Source organism: Typopeltis vanoorti, chromosome 10 (assembly GCF_054136105.1).
Source record: "Typopeltis vanoorti isolate ZY-2024b chromosome 10, IOZ_Tvanoo_1.0, whole genome shotgun sequence".
In the NCBI taxonomy this organism is placed as follows: domain Eukaryota; kingdom Metazoa; phylum Arthropoda; class Arachnida; order Uropygi; family Thelyphonidae; genus Typopeltis; species Typopeltis vanoorti.
Window position 1 is genome coordinate 4,558,486 of NC_143558.1, and position 16,200 is coordinate 4,574,685.

General features: G+C 35.8%; 1 protein-coding gene across 5 annotated transcripts in view; it reads right to left on the reverse strand.

Moving 5' to 3' along the window:
• Positions 1-16,200, reverse strand: part of Cpsf100 (cleavage and polyadenylation specificity factor subunit 2) — a 325,511-nt gene that overhangs the window by 56,811 nt on the left and 252,500 nt on the right. For all 5 annotated transcript variants that reach the window (XM_090399663.1, XM_090399659.1, XM_090399662.1 and 2 more), the window contains one exon: positions 5,339-5,616. In XM_090399663.1, the coding sequence (XP_090255789.1) occupies positions 5,339-5,616 (278 nt within the window). The remainder of the gene's footprint in view (positions 1-5,338; positions 5,617-16,200) is intronic.

Below are 16,200 nucleotides of genomic sequence, written 5' to 3' on the forward strand. Positions count from 1 at the left end.
TTTTCATTTCACCTTTATCATCTCTAATTCCTTTTACAGCACTCTTTCCTCCATTCCTAAGCTTCTTCAACAACCTCCAGAATATTTTGCCACCTTCTTGATATTTATTTTCTATATTCTTGCCAAAGTCCTCCCATGACTTTTGTTTAGCTAGTTTTACACACTGTTTAGCTTTCTTACATTTGTCTCTGTATTCTGTAAGAGTAAAAGCTGACTTATTTGCCAGGAACTTTTGATATGCTTTCTTCTTTTCCTTCACTGCCTCTTTAACTTCCTGTGTCCACCAGGGAGTTCTGATTTTTTTATCCTTGCACACAACCTCACCACATGCCTCTCTGGCAGAATCAATCAATGTTTCCTTCAGAGTTTGCCATTGAATCTGCAAGGTTTGATTCCTGTTCTCAAACTCTTTCATTTTCTTTTCAATAATATTTCTGTATTTTAGTCTACAGTTCACATCTGAGAGCTGCTCAACTTTTATTCGCTTTAAAACTTTCTTACATGTTATTCTTTTCAATATGAAATTCAATTTTATCCTGCTCAAGACTAAATAGTGATCACTTCCAATTTCAAATCCTCTGTACACTCTGGTGTCCTGCACCAGGGAGAAAACATCACTATCAACAATAACATAGTGAATGAGACTTTTCTTATTCCTAGCCTCTTCTCTCCATGTGAATTTGTGCACATTTTTATGTTGGAACATGGTGTTAGTAATAACCAGTCCATGTCCTGAGCAGAAATCCAACAGATATTTGCCATTATTATTAGCTTTGCTCTTTTCTCCAAATTTTCCCAAAATATTTTTGTATGTCTCACAATCATTTCCTACTCTGCTATTTAGATCCCCAACAAGGACCAACTTTTCCTTTTTCATTGTGTCAGTTGCTTTTTCTAAAGCCTCAAAAAATTCCTCCACTTCTACCTTAGTAGAACCTTCTGTGGGACCATAGGCACAAATAAGTGTCATTGTCCAGTTCCCCATTCTCATATTTGCCCACATTACTCTACTTGAGACTGACTGCCATTCAAGAAGATTAGCCTCGCATTTTGTGTTGAATACTATGGGTACTCCTTCTTTTCCTTGATTGTCATTGCCTGAATATAACATTTTGTATTTATTGCTCTGAAAGATCTCACCAGTTTTGGTCTTTTTTGTTTCAGTCACCCCTATTATGTCGATCTGGTACTTATCTAATTCCTCAGCTAGCTCCATTTCTTTGCCATTCAGGCTTCTTACGTTGATAGTACCGATCTTTAACTCTGGTGATGTTGAGTTGGGGTTTGTTTTCAGATTTGTTCCAGTAGCTGACTTTTCGCTGTTCGCCCTGGTTCCCTGGCGAAAACAACGGGGGCCTTGGTTAACTGGGCGACGCCCCAGCCGGCATGAAATTTTGTCATGTTGTACCATCATTCTATATTTTGGTCTAACCAATAAGAATACAATTTGGTCGGCTAAATCCCAAATTGCCAGCCCATCCTCGTTCGTTCAGTATCAAAGTAGATACCCAACAGGGTGCACCACGAGAATATTAAATTATTTTTATTTTATTATTGTTGCTTTCTTATTGTATCTTTTTGTTTAATTTCTCAGATAAGTATAGCAATAGTGTGGGTTTGTTTACAAGTGTAGGTAATCATAAATGTAATTCCAATTCAGTCTACCATTTTTCTATGTCTACTGAATATTATTATAATGTCTGTGAAACAGTTTTGTATGACATTATTAATATATATACTGCTCAAAAATTAAGGGATATTTCAGTTTCTGTCAGATAATTATAACTATTTACATGAATAAATATTTCTTACTTTTGGATAGGGTGTAATTGATGAGATATTGTTTAAATAATCGATATTTATTACAAATTTAACAAATTATACATTTTAGTATGAAATAATATTAACAAGAATAACAACAAGAATAGCCAAAAACGCTTTTGTTAATTTTTAATAGGGCATATAGTCTCCATTAACAGCTGTACATCTTGATTGCATGGGCCGGATAAGATGATCAAACTTCTTGTGGGATATTTCTCCAATCTTCCATGAGAGCAATTTCGAGCTCTTGAAGCGATCGTGGTGGCACAAGCTGAGCAGAAACGTGCCTACCTAAAGCATCCCAGTATGTTCGATTGTGTTGTGTCTTGAATAAACTAAGAAATGTTTTAACGTAAAATATTCAGGTCACAACTTTAATTCAACTTAGGCAGAGAATGTGGAATGTTGGCAATAGAAAAAAGATAACTTTGTGAATGCAAATCAATTTAAGAACAAGGAGTTGTATAGAACTGTATAAAATGCTTGTAAAATATAATATGTAATACGTGTGGGCCAGATGTAGAAATCAATGTAAGCTGTTAAATCTACTTAAGAACCCCGTTTCTTGTATACTAAAGTAGCTAAGCCTGTGAGCCACAGTTCAAGGGTCACTTTTAACCGTCCTGTGTTATGCATGCAAAAGGAGGGAAGGAAGTTACTGGAAAGAGAAACTAAAGCGCTTTCCAGGAAGAGAAAAACAAGTGCACATGCGACAAAATAGAGGGAGCTGAATAGAATGACGTAAATACATGTGACCACGTTGGCGGGCATCGCGACGGCTGAGAAATAACGAGAGGAGAAAAGATAACAAAAGGCCATGCAAACCCCATTCAAGGCTTTTTTTATCCTGACCTCTCTCGGATATAGGTCGAGTTTGTCGTCAGAGAAGTCCCTGGCTGGCCGTGGAAGGCATTGGTTCATCTGTCGCAGCGTTTAGAATGGGCCAAGCTATATCCTTGGACTAGGATAGCTGTGTTTCGTTGTGCGATGGAGGAACCAAGCAGATGCCGTCCGTTTCAGGCAATGTTCCCATGCCACCTCCCATCTTTTCTGCTGAGATTCCATTCGTGTAGTCCGATCGAAGACAACCAAATAGGAAGCTAAGCTAGAAGGCCTTGATGACCAGACAAGGCAGGAAAAGAGATAAAGCATCAAATCAGAGATGGTAAGATAGACTTTTGTATTGTGATTTCCAGTGATAGAAGAGTGTGATCCCCTAAGAGAATATATAAGATGGACTAATTTTATGGAACTATAAGAATTGCCTATAACTTGGCTCAGGCCCATTTATTTAAGATTTGTTTGCCCTACAAGGCTGAGTGTATCTCTGTACGAGCTAATAGTAGTGTATAAAGTAAGTTAGCTAACGACCACATGTGTGAAGAAGGAATAACAAGTGCCTAAGAATTAATGTTGAAATGCTTATATTAGTGGTCTATGCAAGTTTGTTTGTGTGTTTAGTGTAATTAGTTTGAGCCTATGTCTTTATTTGGGAATACCTCTGATTATGTTTATATTGTATACTTGTATAAATCCTTCAGCTTATTAAATTATTTCTTTCAAGTACCTGCCTGACCTGTTTTGTCGTACGAATTCAAACAGCCACTCATAAAATAATAACGAACTTAGCGGGATAAACCCTAGTGTATAATGACTAAAGTGAGCCACGACTGTAAGAAAGTGATAAGCAAATGGAGGTATAAAGTTTATTTCAGTTTAATCATCATGTATCATTCTGAGAGAGCCATCCTGGGTAAGAGTCCCGTCTATCCTAGGTATTAGCTGGCGCAGTAAAAATATAAATTTTGTTAATGCTTATCGGGTGTACTCTATCAGAATGTTGTGTGATTAAACTGTAGGGAGGCCAATAAGACTGCTTAGAATAAAAGGGAAGAAAATTTGGTAAAGGATAAACGTTTATTTGTGTATATAAGAAAAATAAGATTACAGTATAAGGATAATATAAAGTACAACAAAGTGTAAGGATAAAGAAAAAGGTACATAACAATTGAATTACAACCTGGCGAACAGACAGGCCAGTCCATTCATTCAATACCTTCTTCCTCAAACCACTCTTGTACCAAATTTGCACAGTGTGGACGAGCATTGTCATCCATAAAACTGGATTCTTGGCCAATTGCAGCAGCATATTTCATCGCGATACCTTTTGGCTGTTAAGAAACCATTTCTGATAAAATGGAGATCAGTATGGCCACCTATACTTATTCCAGCCCATACCATCAAACTTCCACCTTGATGATGGGATCTTTCACGAACAAATTGTGGATTATTTCTTGTTCCACTTTCACGCAATATCAAGATACGCCGGTTATCTGGTTGCAGACTGAACCTGGACTCGTCACTAAAAAGTACACAAGCCCAATCCTCATTTGTTCAATTGCGGTGTTCCTGTGCTGAAATTCTCCAGGCTCTTTGGTGATTTGCAATAAGTGGAATGCAAACCAATGGTCTTCGAGCATATAAACCTATGACATGAAGACGATTTCAAATTGTCTGTGTCAATACCAGCCTCCTTGTTGCTGTGGCAAATTTGCTTCGAAGTTGTGTTGCGTTAAATGTTCGATTTCTTCTGGGAGGTAATGACAAATATTGATTGCCTGTTGGAGTTGTTGATGATGGGTGACTTTGACCTTGTCTTTGGCAAACATTTCCAGTCTCCAGAAAGAGATTCCAAAGTTGCGAAATTACCTTTGAAATACACGACATGTTTGAGCGACAACTTGCTGCATTTGTCTAGCTTCTAATCGACCAATGGCTCTTCAAGCCATGAATTCCGGAATATCATGTTGCTCTACCATTTTAAACAAAATAATGGGTGGTAGGTGACACGAGTTGACAAAGGAAGTGATAATTATGCACTATGGAAGTGGGCAAAACAAGCCATGCTTTTATACCCCCCCCCCCTTCATGCTAATACGGCTAAGGCACATTTTGACAAGTCTTAACATGATTTTGTATGCAGTTGCATGTTCTACACTGTTGTATATTAAGAATATTTTAAAATAAATGTGTTACATTTGTAAATTATTTGTATAATTTTATAATTTACAAGAAAACCAAAATATCCCCTAATTGTTTTGAGTAGTATACATTATGAACTAAGCCAAAGAGTATTATTTTCAATAAACTATATCAACTGTACTTGCTGCAAACAATGAAATGCTTCCCATCTATGTTTCTGAGAATTAACTTGAACTGCATCACCTACTAATTCTCTTTTACTTTCTTATAATTTTTTCTTTCCAAATATCTCCATTCAACATCCCTTAACTTATTCCCTCACATATGCATTAAGTGTAATTCATTCCAGGTTTCTCCACTACACACACACAGTTTATATTCATTGTTGAAATATACATTTATTAATAGTCTTGTTTTTTAGATTTATGGTCTTCACTCAATTCATTTAATGCCATGTGACAACAGACATTTCAATCAATCAAAAAAAGACAATAATCTATTAGGACAGCACACCACATCATATTTTATTTCTTACTTGGTATATATGGCTCTCTGTTGTGGCATCCACAATTTCAAACAATCGTGGACAGAAAACCTTTCCATTCACAGCAGTGGTTTGGTAGAATGTTTCTAACAGTTCAGTTGCTTCCTCAGAACCTCTAACTAGAATTAGCCTCCGTGGTTTGATGAGAGATATAATCTTTTTAATTGATTCACTATCTGATCTTCCTTCAAAATCAATAAACTGTACAGATGCATTAATATCAAGAGTCTGAGAAAAAGATATACATTTTGTGGGAACTTCCATGATATCTGTAAAAATAAAACTACTATTAATTAATTTACTTTTAAATTATGTATACTTATTAAAATTGTTTATATTTGAAAGTTTGTAAGTACTATGTACAGTATGGTGAAAAAAAACCGGTACTGAAGTTCAGTATCCCCCCCCCCCTTTTTTTTCTTGCCATACTGTATATTACTCTTCTACTGCAACGAAATCCAGTTTCACATTTTCAAAAAAATTCTTTATATTTTCTATATGCATTAGTTGTATAAATATCTATAATACATTTAATGAGAGATAACTGTGCATTATTCATTCTGTATAAGTTACATGCAGACACAGCAGAAAAAATAATCAAGATAGATTAACTACAGATATTTCTATTCATGTATTGTGGATCATTTTCAATGCAATATAGTTGAAAATCAAAAAATTAAACAACAGTGAATGATAAAAACTGACATGTTAGGATAAGCACTGATGTGTGCATGTGTTAAATGATTATAAAAAAATAAAAACAATAAAAAATTCAAAACATACATATACATGTAATAAAAACTTAGATAATTAAACAGTATATAGTTCTTAATAATAATTTTCCAGATTTTTGTCACGGAGAGTCCATCATTAAGGTTGCGATTCAGGTTATGTCAAAGTATTTTGGAACTTTCTTTAAAGAGATGCTCATATTTATGGGAACATCTACATGATAAATTAGCATCATTCCAAAAGGATCCAGTGGCTGGTATTAGTAATCATGTGCTCTGTTAAATCAAATCTGTTCCATTTCTTGGGAAATAGGATTGGTGTTCAGAAAGGTGTATAGAAACAGATTGGCCTGTTTATCTCAAGTAGCATAACTTGCAGATGCACAGGATTGAATAGACTCTGGTTAGCAGTAAAGATGGAAATTTATCTTTTGGAGATGGCATCAATGAGCTAACTGAATTTATAGGATTGAAAGTTGTGTAAACATTAAACCTTTTAAAGGCACGAGAAATGTGCTCTGAAATGCCTTAATGCATGGGATGGCAATTCTGGACAAGTCTTTTCTTTTAATAGAAGGTGGCAAAAATGGTTAATAATCTTCTTTGCTGTTTTGGGGTTGTAACTGTTGAGAATGGCAGTTTCTTTTAACTGTAGAAATTTCTTTTTGAAGTAGATCAGGAAATAATGAAAAAAAAAAAAAAAAAAAACAGAGGAAAAAGGCATTTAATAATGCCATATTTTTGTGAGGGATGGTGAGCTGGAGTCTGATGGATATATCAATCCAAAAATGAAGTTTTGCAAAAAACAGATGTTGATAAGGAACCACCCAATTCTCTTTTTTATAAGAGCATCAAGAAAAGATATAGTTCCATAGTAAAATAGATTCTGTGATGAAGGTAATTGTTTTTTTTTTGTAAGAAAATGGCTAGTTTTTCATGTGAATTATTCTAAATAGCAAAAATGTCATTAAAATTAATGAATGAACGAATCAAATTCATTCACTATATAATGAATGCATTATTCATTATAGTTTTGTAAGTAAAAGTGCTTTAAAACCAATTCTTTGGTGTAATTACAGTACAAAGTTACATTAATTAACAGAACATTTATTTAATCAATATCCTATAATAATTATAATAAAATTAGAAGCTTACAAAATCAAGTAAGTTATATGAGTGGTCTAAGGATTAGATAATCTGGAAACCTTACTCTAGAGAGACTAAACATGGAACATTTTTAAGCCAGTTTAGGCTTTCAGCAAACAGGGTTGTGGTCTGGCATTAATCAATAAAATTGATTTATCAACTAAAGATATTCACAAAGATCCATCAACAATTGCATCTGATCCCATAACTGATTCTTAGAAATCAGAAGTGCTAAACCTCTCAGCCAACCAGCCTGTCAAAGTTAATGTTATTCTATAATTAGCACTAACTTCTTAAAGAAAATTTTCAATTTTCATCACGAATATCTTGATACATACAAGACATTCAAAATAAAATTTCTATTATAATAAGAATTTTAATTTAATATAAATATAGTGCCTACTTATATATATAAATCTAGCATATATAAATCAAAACACATTAGTCAAGCCATTCATTATAACAGATAAAACAGCTAAAAAAAAGACAATGTTAAATGAAAACTACATCCAAACAGACAATAAATAAAACCAAATTATCTACAGTTACATACAATATACCAAAAAAGATCACAGGATCTTCACTGGAATCTAATTTGATTAAGGAAAATATCATTTGTGCAACCTACTTTCATAACAGTCAATCTGAAGTAAACATGTAACACAGAAAAACTGGACATAACTCCATTTCACAGATAAATAACCTTTGTTATTTGCTGAATCCTACTACCTTCTCATTTATATTTTAAATACAATAGATCTCCAAAAAACACTAACTGAATTTCTGATCCAGAATTCACTGAAGCACTGCTCAGAAGGAAAGTTGGTCATATAAAAGAGTTGTACTCCATTTGTTAAGAACAAGGCAAAGCAAGCATGGATGTATTCTGAATGTTTTTTAGGTGGTGGATGAATTCACCCTGCTTACTGAAGGCTTGAAAAAAGTTCCAGGTTATCTAATCCTAATCTCATCCATGGTTCTAATTTTACCATAAAACAAGTTTACAATATTTCATGAGTGGAATACACATTAAAATCTTTTGGGCTCCATGTGTGCTCATTTTATTTACACATCAGAGCTGCAAGAACATTGTTTCTAATGCAAGATAATTCTTTAAAATTTCTGAAAAATAACTAAATATAAAAACCAGTTCCGTGCTTGTATTGGCTACTTAAATACCTATTTTTTCATATGCACATGTGTTATTTCATTACTGGTATGTACACATGCATTGCATAAGTTTATATTAGCCATATTTACATACAATTTAATTTGTTTGTGTGTGTTTGCACCTGCAAGAAGAGGAAAGGGGAGGGAGGGAAGGAAGAAAGAAAGAGAGAACTTCTGTTTTATACATAACATATTGTATCCTATTTAAAATTGACATCTTAAAGAGGCCTGTTTTATACAATTTGTCTGGACTTCATGTTCTCTATTCAACTATGAAAATGATATTAAATATGAACCCTGACATCTTTGGTTCTAAATGCCAGGCTGGTTGAGTGAGTGGATAGCATATCAGCAATCGAACCAACAGCATGTGAGCTTGAATCACACTGTGGGTACATGTTTGTGAAAATGTCTTTAGATGACAGATAATTTCATTGATAGGTGTGAGAGCATATTTCTGCTTATTGGCATCCTGAAGTAATTTAAGCAAATTTCATGTTTGGTCTCTAGAGTAGGGTTTACAAATTATATAACTCATAGCATACCCACAACGCTAATATATTAGAGATTTATTATTAGATGACTTTCTAACAAATTAAAGATGGCAGAATAGAGTAATAGTTACAAGTAGTGTAGTGTGTATAAAAAACACCACAGTGTTTACAGTGAATTCAAGCAGAACATCTGATGGTAAAGAGATACACCTATACACCTGTTTCACTAGTAGCCCCTCCCCCCAGCATAAAAGTAATATGTAACATATAAGTCAAGTGGATATTAGATCCAGCATTATTTCAAAGCCAGATGTAGAAAATATGAAAGTTTTGTAAGGTAAGTTGACCAGAGAGCTTATGGGAATACACTCCTCGGCATTCACAAGTTGACTTAGCATTGCTTTAATATTTAATATTTAAGGCAACTCGTGAATGACAAGGAGTGTATTCCCATAAGCTGTCTGGTCAACTTACCTTATGAAACTTTCATAGGTTCTACATTTGGCTTTGAAATAATGCTGGATCTAACTGTTGAATCTTGAATGGAAAATTTTATTTTTAAATTTGGTTTATTCAGGATTCAACAAGAATTAGAAAACAATTAAGAGATACTTGAGCTTTAGGATAGAAACTGATTGTGAAAGGGGTATATAGAACGAATAATTTATATATATATAATGGTACAAAGCATGAATCAAAAATGGCAATTATTCTGTGTGAAGAATTATGTTTTAGTTAATTGTAACGGCCATAATATGTTCTATGCGAAACGTATGTAATCTAAAGTTCAAGGTGCTTGGGCGAGTGTTATGCTTGCGGCAGTGTAAATTATCAGAAAGTGGCTCACGGTCGAATTCGCAGAAGACGCTTACCCAGATGGACTAGCAGGAAAAGAAGATGAGTGTCGGGCGAAGATTCATAAGAAAAAAGAGGGCGCTAAAGGTGCGAAATAAAAAAAGTTAGTCCCATTGCAGAAGGCTTTTTGATTGTGGCACTTTCGCCCTTGCTCGAGTCATGACCATTTGGTTTTTGACTTGCTCTTCTCGGACAAGCGGCTCTATCTCACCTCGTGATGGATCCAGGATAGCCTGTATATATTGGCAGCCATAGTTCCCGTATTCGTGACAGCGATGTGGAATAGGATCACCGGAAACAGAACCAGACGAGACGTACACCATGACGTAACAATTCTCCCTCCTTTGTCAAAAATTCAGCACACCTAAAAAGCATCTTACAACACCTTACCCTAAAAAGCTCAGACTTAATAGTAAGCTTTGACATCACTTCACTATTCACAAATGTACGACTAATAGAAACCCTCAATCTACTGAAGACACACTTCCCCCCTGATATATTTGAACTATTCAAATTCACAATACATGCAGGATATTTCACGTGGAAAGGGAAAATATACAAACAAATTGATGGGACAGCCATGGGCTCCCCCCCCCTTTCCCCCCAGCCAACTTTTACATAGAACACCTGGAAAAACAAGCAATCAATACAGCCACTCTCAAACCAACACTTTGGCTACGCTATGTTGACGATGTGCTTGCTATTTGGCCACATGGCCCAGAGACATTGAAAACATTCTTAGCACATTTAAATAGCCAACATCCAAAAATTCACTTTACTATGGAACTGGAAGCCAACAACTGTCTGCCCTTCTCTTATCACACATCTTCCAGATGGTTCCTTATCATTTTCAGTTTTTAGAAAACCCACACATACAGTTAGATACTTACACAAACAATCACACCATCATCCTTCTCAACAATATGGCATATTAAAAACGCTAACCCATAGAGCGAGAGCAATCTGTTCCAATGACAAGGCTCTTACTGCTGAACTGACTCACTTACGTCACACACCTTCTTGACCAAAGGCTACAATCCACATAAAATAAACAAAATACTAAACACTCTTAAGAAACCCCTCCCACCATTCACCACAGAGAACTACAACAAAACAGTCACCATCCCTTACATTAAAGGCACATCCGAAAAGATCTCAAGAATTCTCAATAAACATAAACTATGCACTACATTCAGACCATGCAGCAAATTAGCTACCCTCATCCGCTCACCCAAGGACAGCATTCCTCCTTTATCACATCCAGGAGTCTACCAAGTACCCTGCTCATGTAATCAAGTCTACTACGGTCAAACAGGAAGAACTGTGAACATCCGCATCAGGGAACATAAAAGATACGTCCGGAATTATGATTATGGGAAGTCGGGCCTAGCAGACCATGCTCTGGATACCCCTGCACACAGGATCAACTGGAAAAACACAAAAGTACTACACAGAAACCCGTATAAATCAGAGAGACTGTTCTTACAGGCGAGAGAAGCCCTAAAACACACTCCAAATCTCAACAAATATGGCTGTATTAACTTGCCGAAGATCTGGGAGACAGTCATATTAAGAAAAAACTAGCACTTTTCTAGGACTCTAGTAATATATGATAGATCTTTTTTTTTTCAGATAGAGGGCGCCAAAATCGGGACTCTAGTCTTTGTGTTGCTGCTACAATTTTGTAGAAACCCCTCCCACCATTCACCACAGAGAACTACAACAAAACAGTCACCATCCCTTACATTAAAGGCACATCCGAAAAGATCTCAAGAATTCTCAATAAACATAAACTATGCACTACATTCAGACCATGCAGCAAATTAGCTACCCTCATCCGCTCACCCAAGGACAGCATTCCTCCTTTATCACATCCAGGAGTCTACCAAGTACCCTGCTCATGTAATCAAGTCTACTACGGTCAAACAGGAAGAACTGTGAACATCCGCATCAGGGAACATAAAAGATACGTCCGGAATTATGATTATGGGAAGTCGGGCCTAGCAGACCATGCTCTGGATACCCCTGCACACAGGATCAACTGGAAAAACACAAAAGTACTACACAGAAACCCGTATAAATCAGAGAGACTGTTCTTACAGGCGAGAGAAGCCCTAAAACACACTCCAAATCTCAACAAATATGGCTGTATTAACTTGCCGAAGATCTGGGAGACAGTCATATTAAGAAAAAACTAGCACTTTTCTAGGACTCTAGTAATATATGATAGATCTTTTTTTTTTTCAGATAGAGGGCGCCAAAATCGGGACTCTAGTCTTTGTGTTGCTGCTACAATTTTGTTTGAATACACCATGTTGTTATAGTCTCGCGTATTGTGACAAACAGTGTTTTTGTGCTCTGAAGATGCTGGTTATAACACCAGCGAAATATCAGCAATAAGTTAATAAATTAATTATTTACTTAGTTTCTGTGTTCTAATATACCGTTAAAATAATAAACATGTTCGACGAACACATAAGTCTGTCCACACGTTTATTGATTAATCACTTGCTTAAAGGGGGAAATAGTATCATTTCAATCATGCCGACTGATTATCGAACATATCAAATTCGCATGAAGCGAGGTTTTCCTGTATTCAGAAAATTTTAATTATATTACTATCATTTTCTGAGATCTCCAGGAGTCAAGGATGTTGTATAGATTCCCTTGATGACAAACAAAGTTTGTCATCAAGGGAAGCTATACAACACACACACTAGCTGCCATACCTTCTCTTAAACTCATTCACACTAGATGTACTCACCACTTCAACAAGCAAACTGATATCACTCACTGCTCTGTGAGAGAAAATTCCAGCTCATATCCTTTTCTTCACGGTGTATTCTTGATATTCTCTCCCCCACCTTCCAATATAACAAAAAATTTTATCAGATAATACCCTACACCTACTCAGAAGTTTATAGATCTCTATCATATCACTCCTGTTTTTCCTGTTTACCAGGATCTGCAATCTACATACTCTCAATCTGTCTTCATAATCCCAATTTAATCTTTGTAACTCTTCTTTACACCCTTTCCACAGCTTCTTTATCCCCTCCAAATTTAGGAGACCACATCTGTGCACAATAGCCATGTGTGGTCATATCAAGGCTTTGTAAAGAGACAAAATGATTTCCTTATCTGTCAATGTTTGTTTTAACATCACAATTATCCTCTGGGTGTATTTATTTGCACTTTCATATGCACTGTAACTCCAAGATTTCTAGCCTCATCAGTTTCTAGCATAACTCAAGCAATATAATATACTACTGGAAATCTCAACACACCAAAGTGCATAATTTATACTTACTAACAATGAACTGACAGCCATTATTATTTGCCAACATTTCCAGCCTATTCAAATTATTCTGCAAGTGCTGGATATCAATAGCATCCAGGATTGCCCTGCCTATCTTTGCATCATCAGGAAACAATCAAACATATATTGATTGGATTTTAACAGTATAGATGCAACACGGACTGATAAGAAAATAACTATTTATTAACTTAATTGCTAATATTTCGCTGGTATTAATTATATCCAGCATTTTCAGAGCACACAAACAAAGTTTGTTACAGACTAGTATCAGTAATCATAGCATGCAACACAAAGATAAAGTTCTAATTAGGCGCCATCTAAGTTTAAAAAAAAAAAAAAACACGAAAGAGAAAAAAACAGATATTAATTTGGTCTTAGGATGACTGTCTCCCAAATCTTTGGTAGATTTATACAGCCATATTTGTTGAGCTTTGGAGCATGTTTCAAGGCTTCTGTGCAGTACTTTTGTTTTTTTCCAATTGATCCTGTGTGCAGGGGTATCCAAAGCATGGTCTGCCAGACCCGACTCACCATAGCGAAAGTGCCGGATATATTTTTTGTGTTCAATGAGGTGGATGTCCACAGTAGGAAGAACTGTGGACATTCGCTTCAGTGAACACAAAAAATATAGATAGAAATACCTGTAAAAAAAGATATATATGGATAAACAAAAAGATGATAAGGATAATGCAGCTGTTATTGTGAATCAAGAGGAATACAACAACAACACAAAAAAACAGAAGCTTCTAAATGACCATTCTACTTACCAATTACAAATTATTGAAAAAAAAAAAAAAAAAATATATATATATATATATATATATATATATATATATATATATATATATATATATAATTTATTAGAGAAATGAAGAGAAAAATTCAGTAGAGAAATTGGAGCTATAAGACCAGACATGCCACTCCAAACTAAACTAATCTAGGTGGTACCACCTAGATAGGACTTGTTAGAGGTCCCACTTGACATCCTAGGTGGCCTAGGATGTAAAGTGGGACCTCTGACAATTGCTGTTTCCAAAATTTTGGGAAGTTTTGTGCATCCGTATTTATTTAAATTCGGTTGATTTCTGAGTTCCAGAAATCAACAGATAGACCATAGTCATGATTAAAATGTATGATTTGTGTTCTTCTAAACGGATGGTCACTGATCTACCTGTCTGTCAGAAGTAAGCCAGCTTGCAGGTACAGAGTACTTTATATACTCCAGACACTGAGAGAGGAGGGAGCTGATATTTGATAGAACGGATACGGGTAATAACAAGTTTCCAGTGGGACTTAAAAGCTGTGTAGAGGTTGTACTTTTTTAAAGCCCTGGCTAGTTTTTCTGATGTGCCACGGATGTAGGGAATAGCAATGCATTTCCGAAATCCTTCTGAAGAGATGGCTGAGGATTAAGGAAGGAACTGATTATTTTTTTTAATTCTGTAATCACTGTAGCCATTGGAAAGGAAGGATTTGTGTATGTGGTTGAGTTCGGTTGAAAGAGAGGTTCAACTGAAACAAAGATTATGGGTTCTATTGGTTAGAGTTTAAATAATGCTATATTGAGAGGAGTAGTGGTGGGAAAGTTTGTGAATGTATTTGCCTGTGTGAGTGAGTTTTCTATATACAGTGAAGAAAAGGTTACCATTAGGAAGGCATTTTACTAAGGTATCTAGGAAGGGTAAACTATTGTTATTTTCCTTTTCTATCGTAAACTGGATTCCTGGATGTATTTCTTTAGGATTTTTTGTTAATTTTTCAGATGCACCAAGGATATATGGAATGGTGATAGACCTTGAGTAATCTCTGCTCTGAAGAGAAGGAGAGAGAGGTTGCAGTTACAGGATTTTAATATTTTGTAGGAGCTGTAGCCACCAGCTAAGAAAGTATTGAGAATGTGGTCACGTTCAGTAGTTGGGGCATCTATCAGAACTGACTAATTTTGTCCTGTTATATAGGATTTTTATAATCCCATTTTGTTGGTTGAGGGAGTAGGTGGGATGACTGCTGATGTATGTATGTTTAGTTTCTCTGTAAATGGAGAATGCCAGCGATCCATCAGGCTGGCATGTAATCAGAGTGTCTAGGAATGGGAGACTGTTGTTGTTTTCCTTTTCTAAGCTAAACTGGATCCTGTGGTGTTGATTCTTTTTAGATGTGTTAAGAAAATGTTGAGTATCTAGGACATGGCCATGTGGGCAAATAGAGAACACATCATCTACACAAAATGCAAAACAGTGATTATGGGGGGGGGGGGGCAGAGTTTAAGGCTTTTTCTTCAAGGATCTCCATGAAGAAGTTAACCCTGTAGAATTTTCCTTGCAAAATGAAATAACCAGGGTTCACGGTGAACTGAAACAGGACTGACATATCGGAAGTAAATATAGCTTGCATAAGGTCTAAGTCTGAGTGGGAGATTAGCAAATAGAGAGGAGACATCAAATCTGACCATTATGTCAGTGTGTTGGAGTGCGAGGTTTTCTATACTGGTTTTAAAGTGGGTCGAATTTTTTTGTGTGTGTGAAGGATTGTTACTAATATATTGTGAGAGCACTTTGGCTAAATGTCTGGCTAATTTGTGTATATCCTACTATGGCCAAACAGGCAGGACAGCCAATATCAGAATTTTTAAATACATGGACTACATCTGGTTCTACCATTACAGTTATGCCACTTTGGTGTTGCTGACCACTTTGGACACCTACTACAGGATATGCTGGAAGAAGGCCACTCTATTGCATCACAGCAAATATAAATATGAGAAGCTATTCCTGGAATCTGCCTCAGCTCTGAGAAATGTTTCCAAACCTCCACAAATTCAGGTGCATGAAACTGCCCAAAATTTGGAAAGCACTCATCCTCAGATCTTCAGCCCAACAGCCAAGATCACTCAATTTCGCCCACTGGGGAGAGGAGCTATATAAGATTCTAGCCCCGACTTTGATTGTCTTTCTTCAGCCTCATTTACTTAGTGTTAGCACCTGCATGCACATATCATTGTTCTGTGATTTCTGATGATGGCAATGTAACATTGCCGAAATATTAAAGATTATAATTAATATTCACTATACATTGTAATTTCCTGAAAAACAATAGTTATAAATAGCCAACATATAAGCCTTTCCACTAGAATAGTAC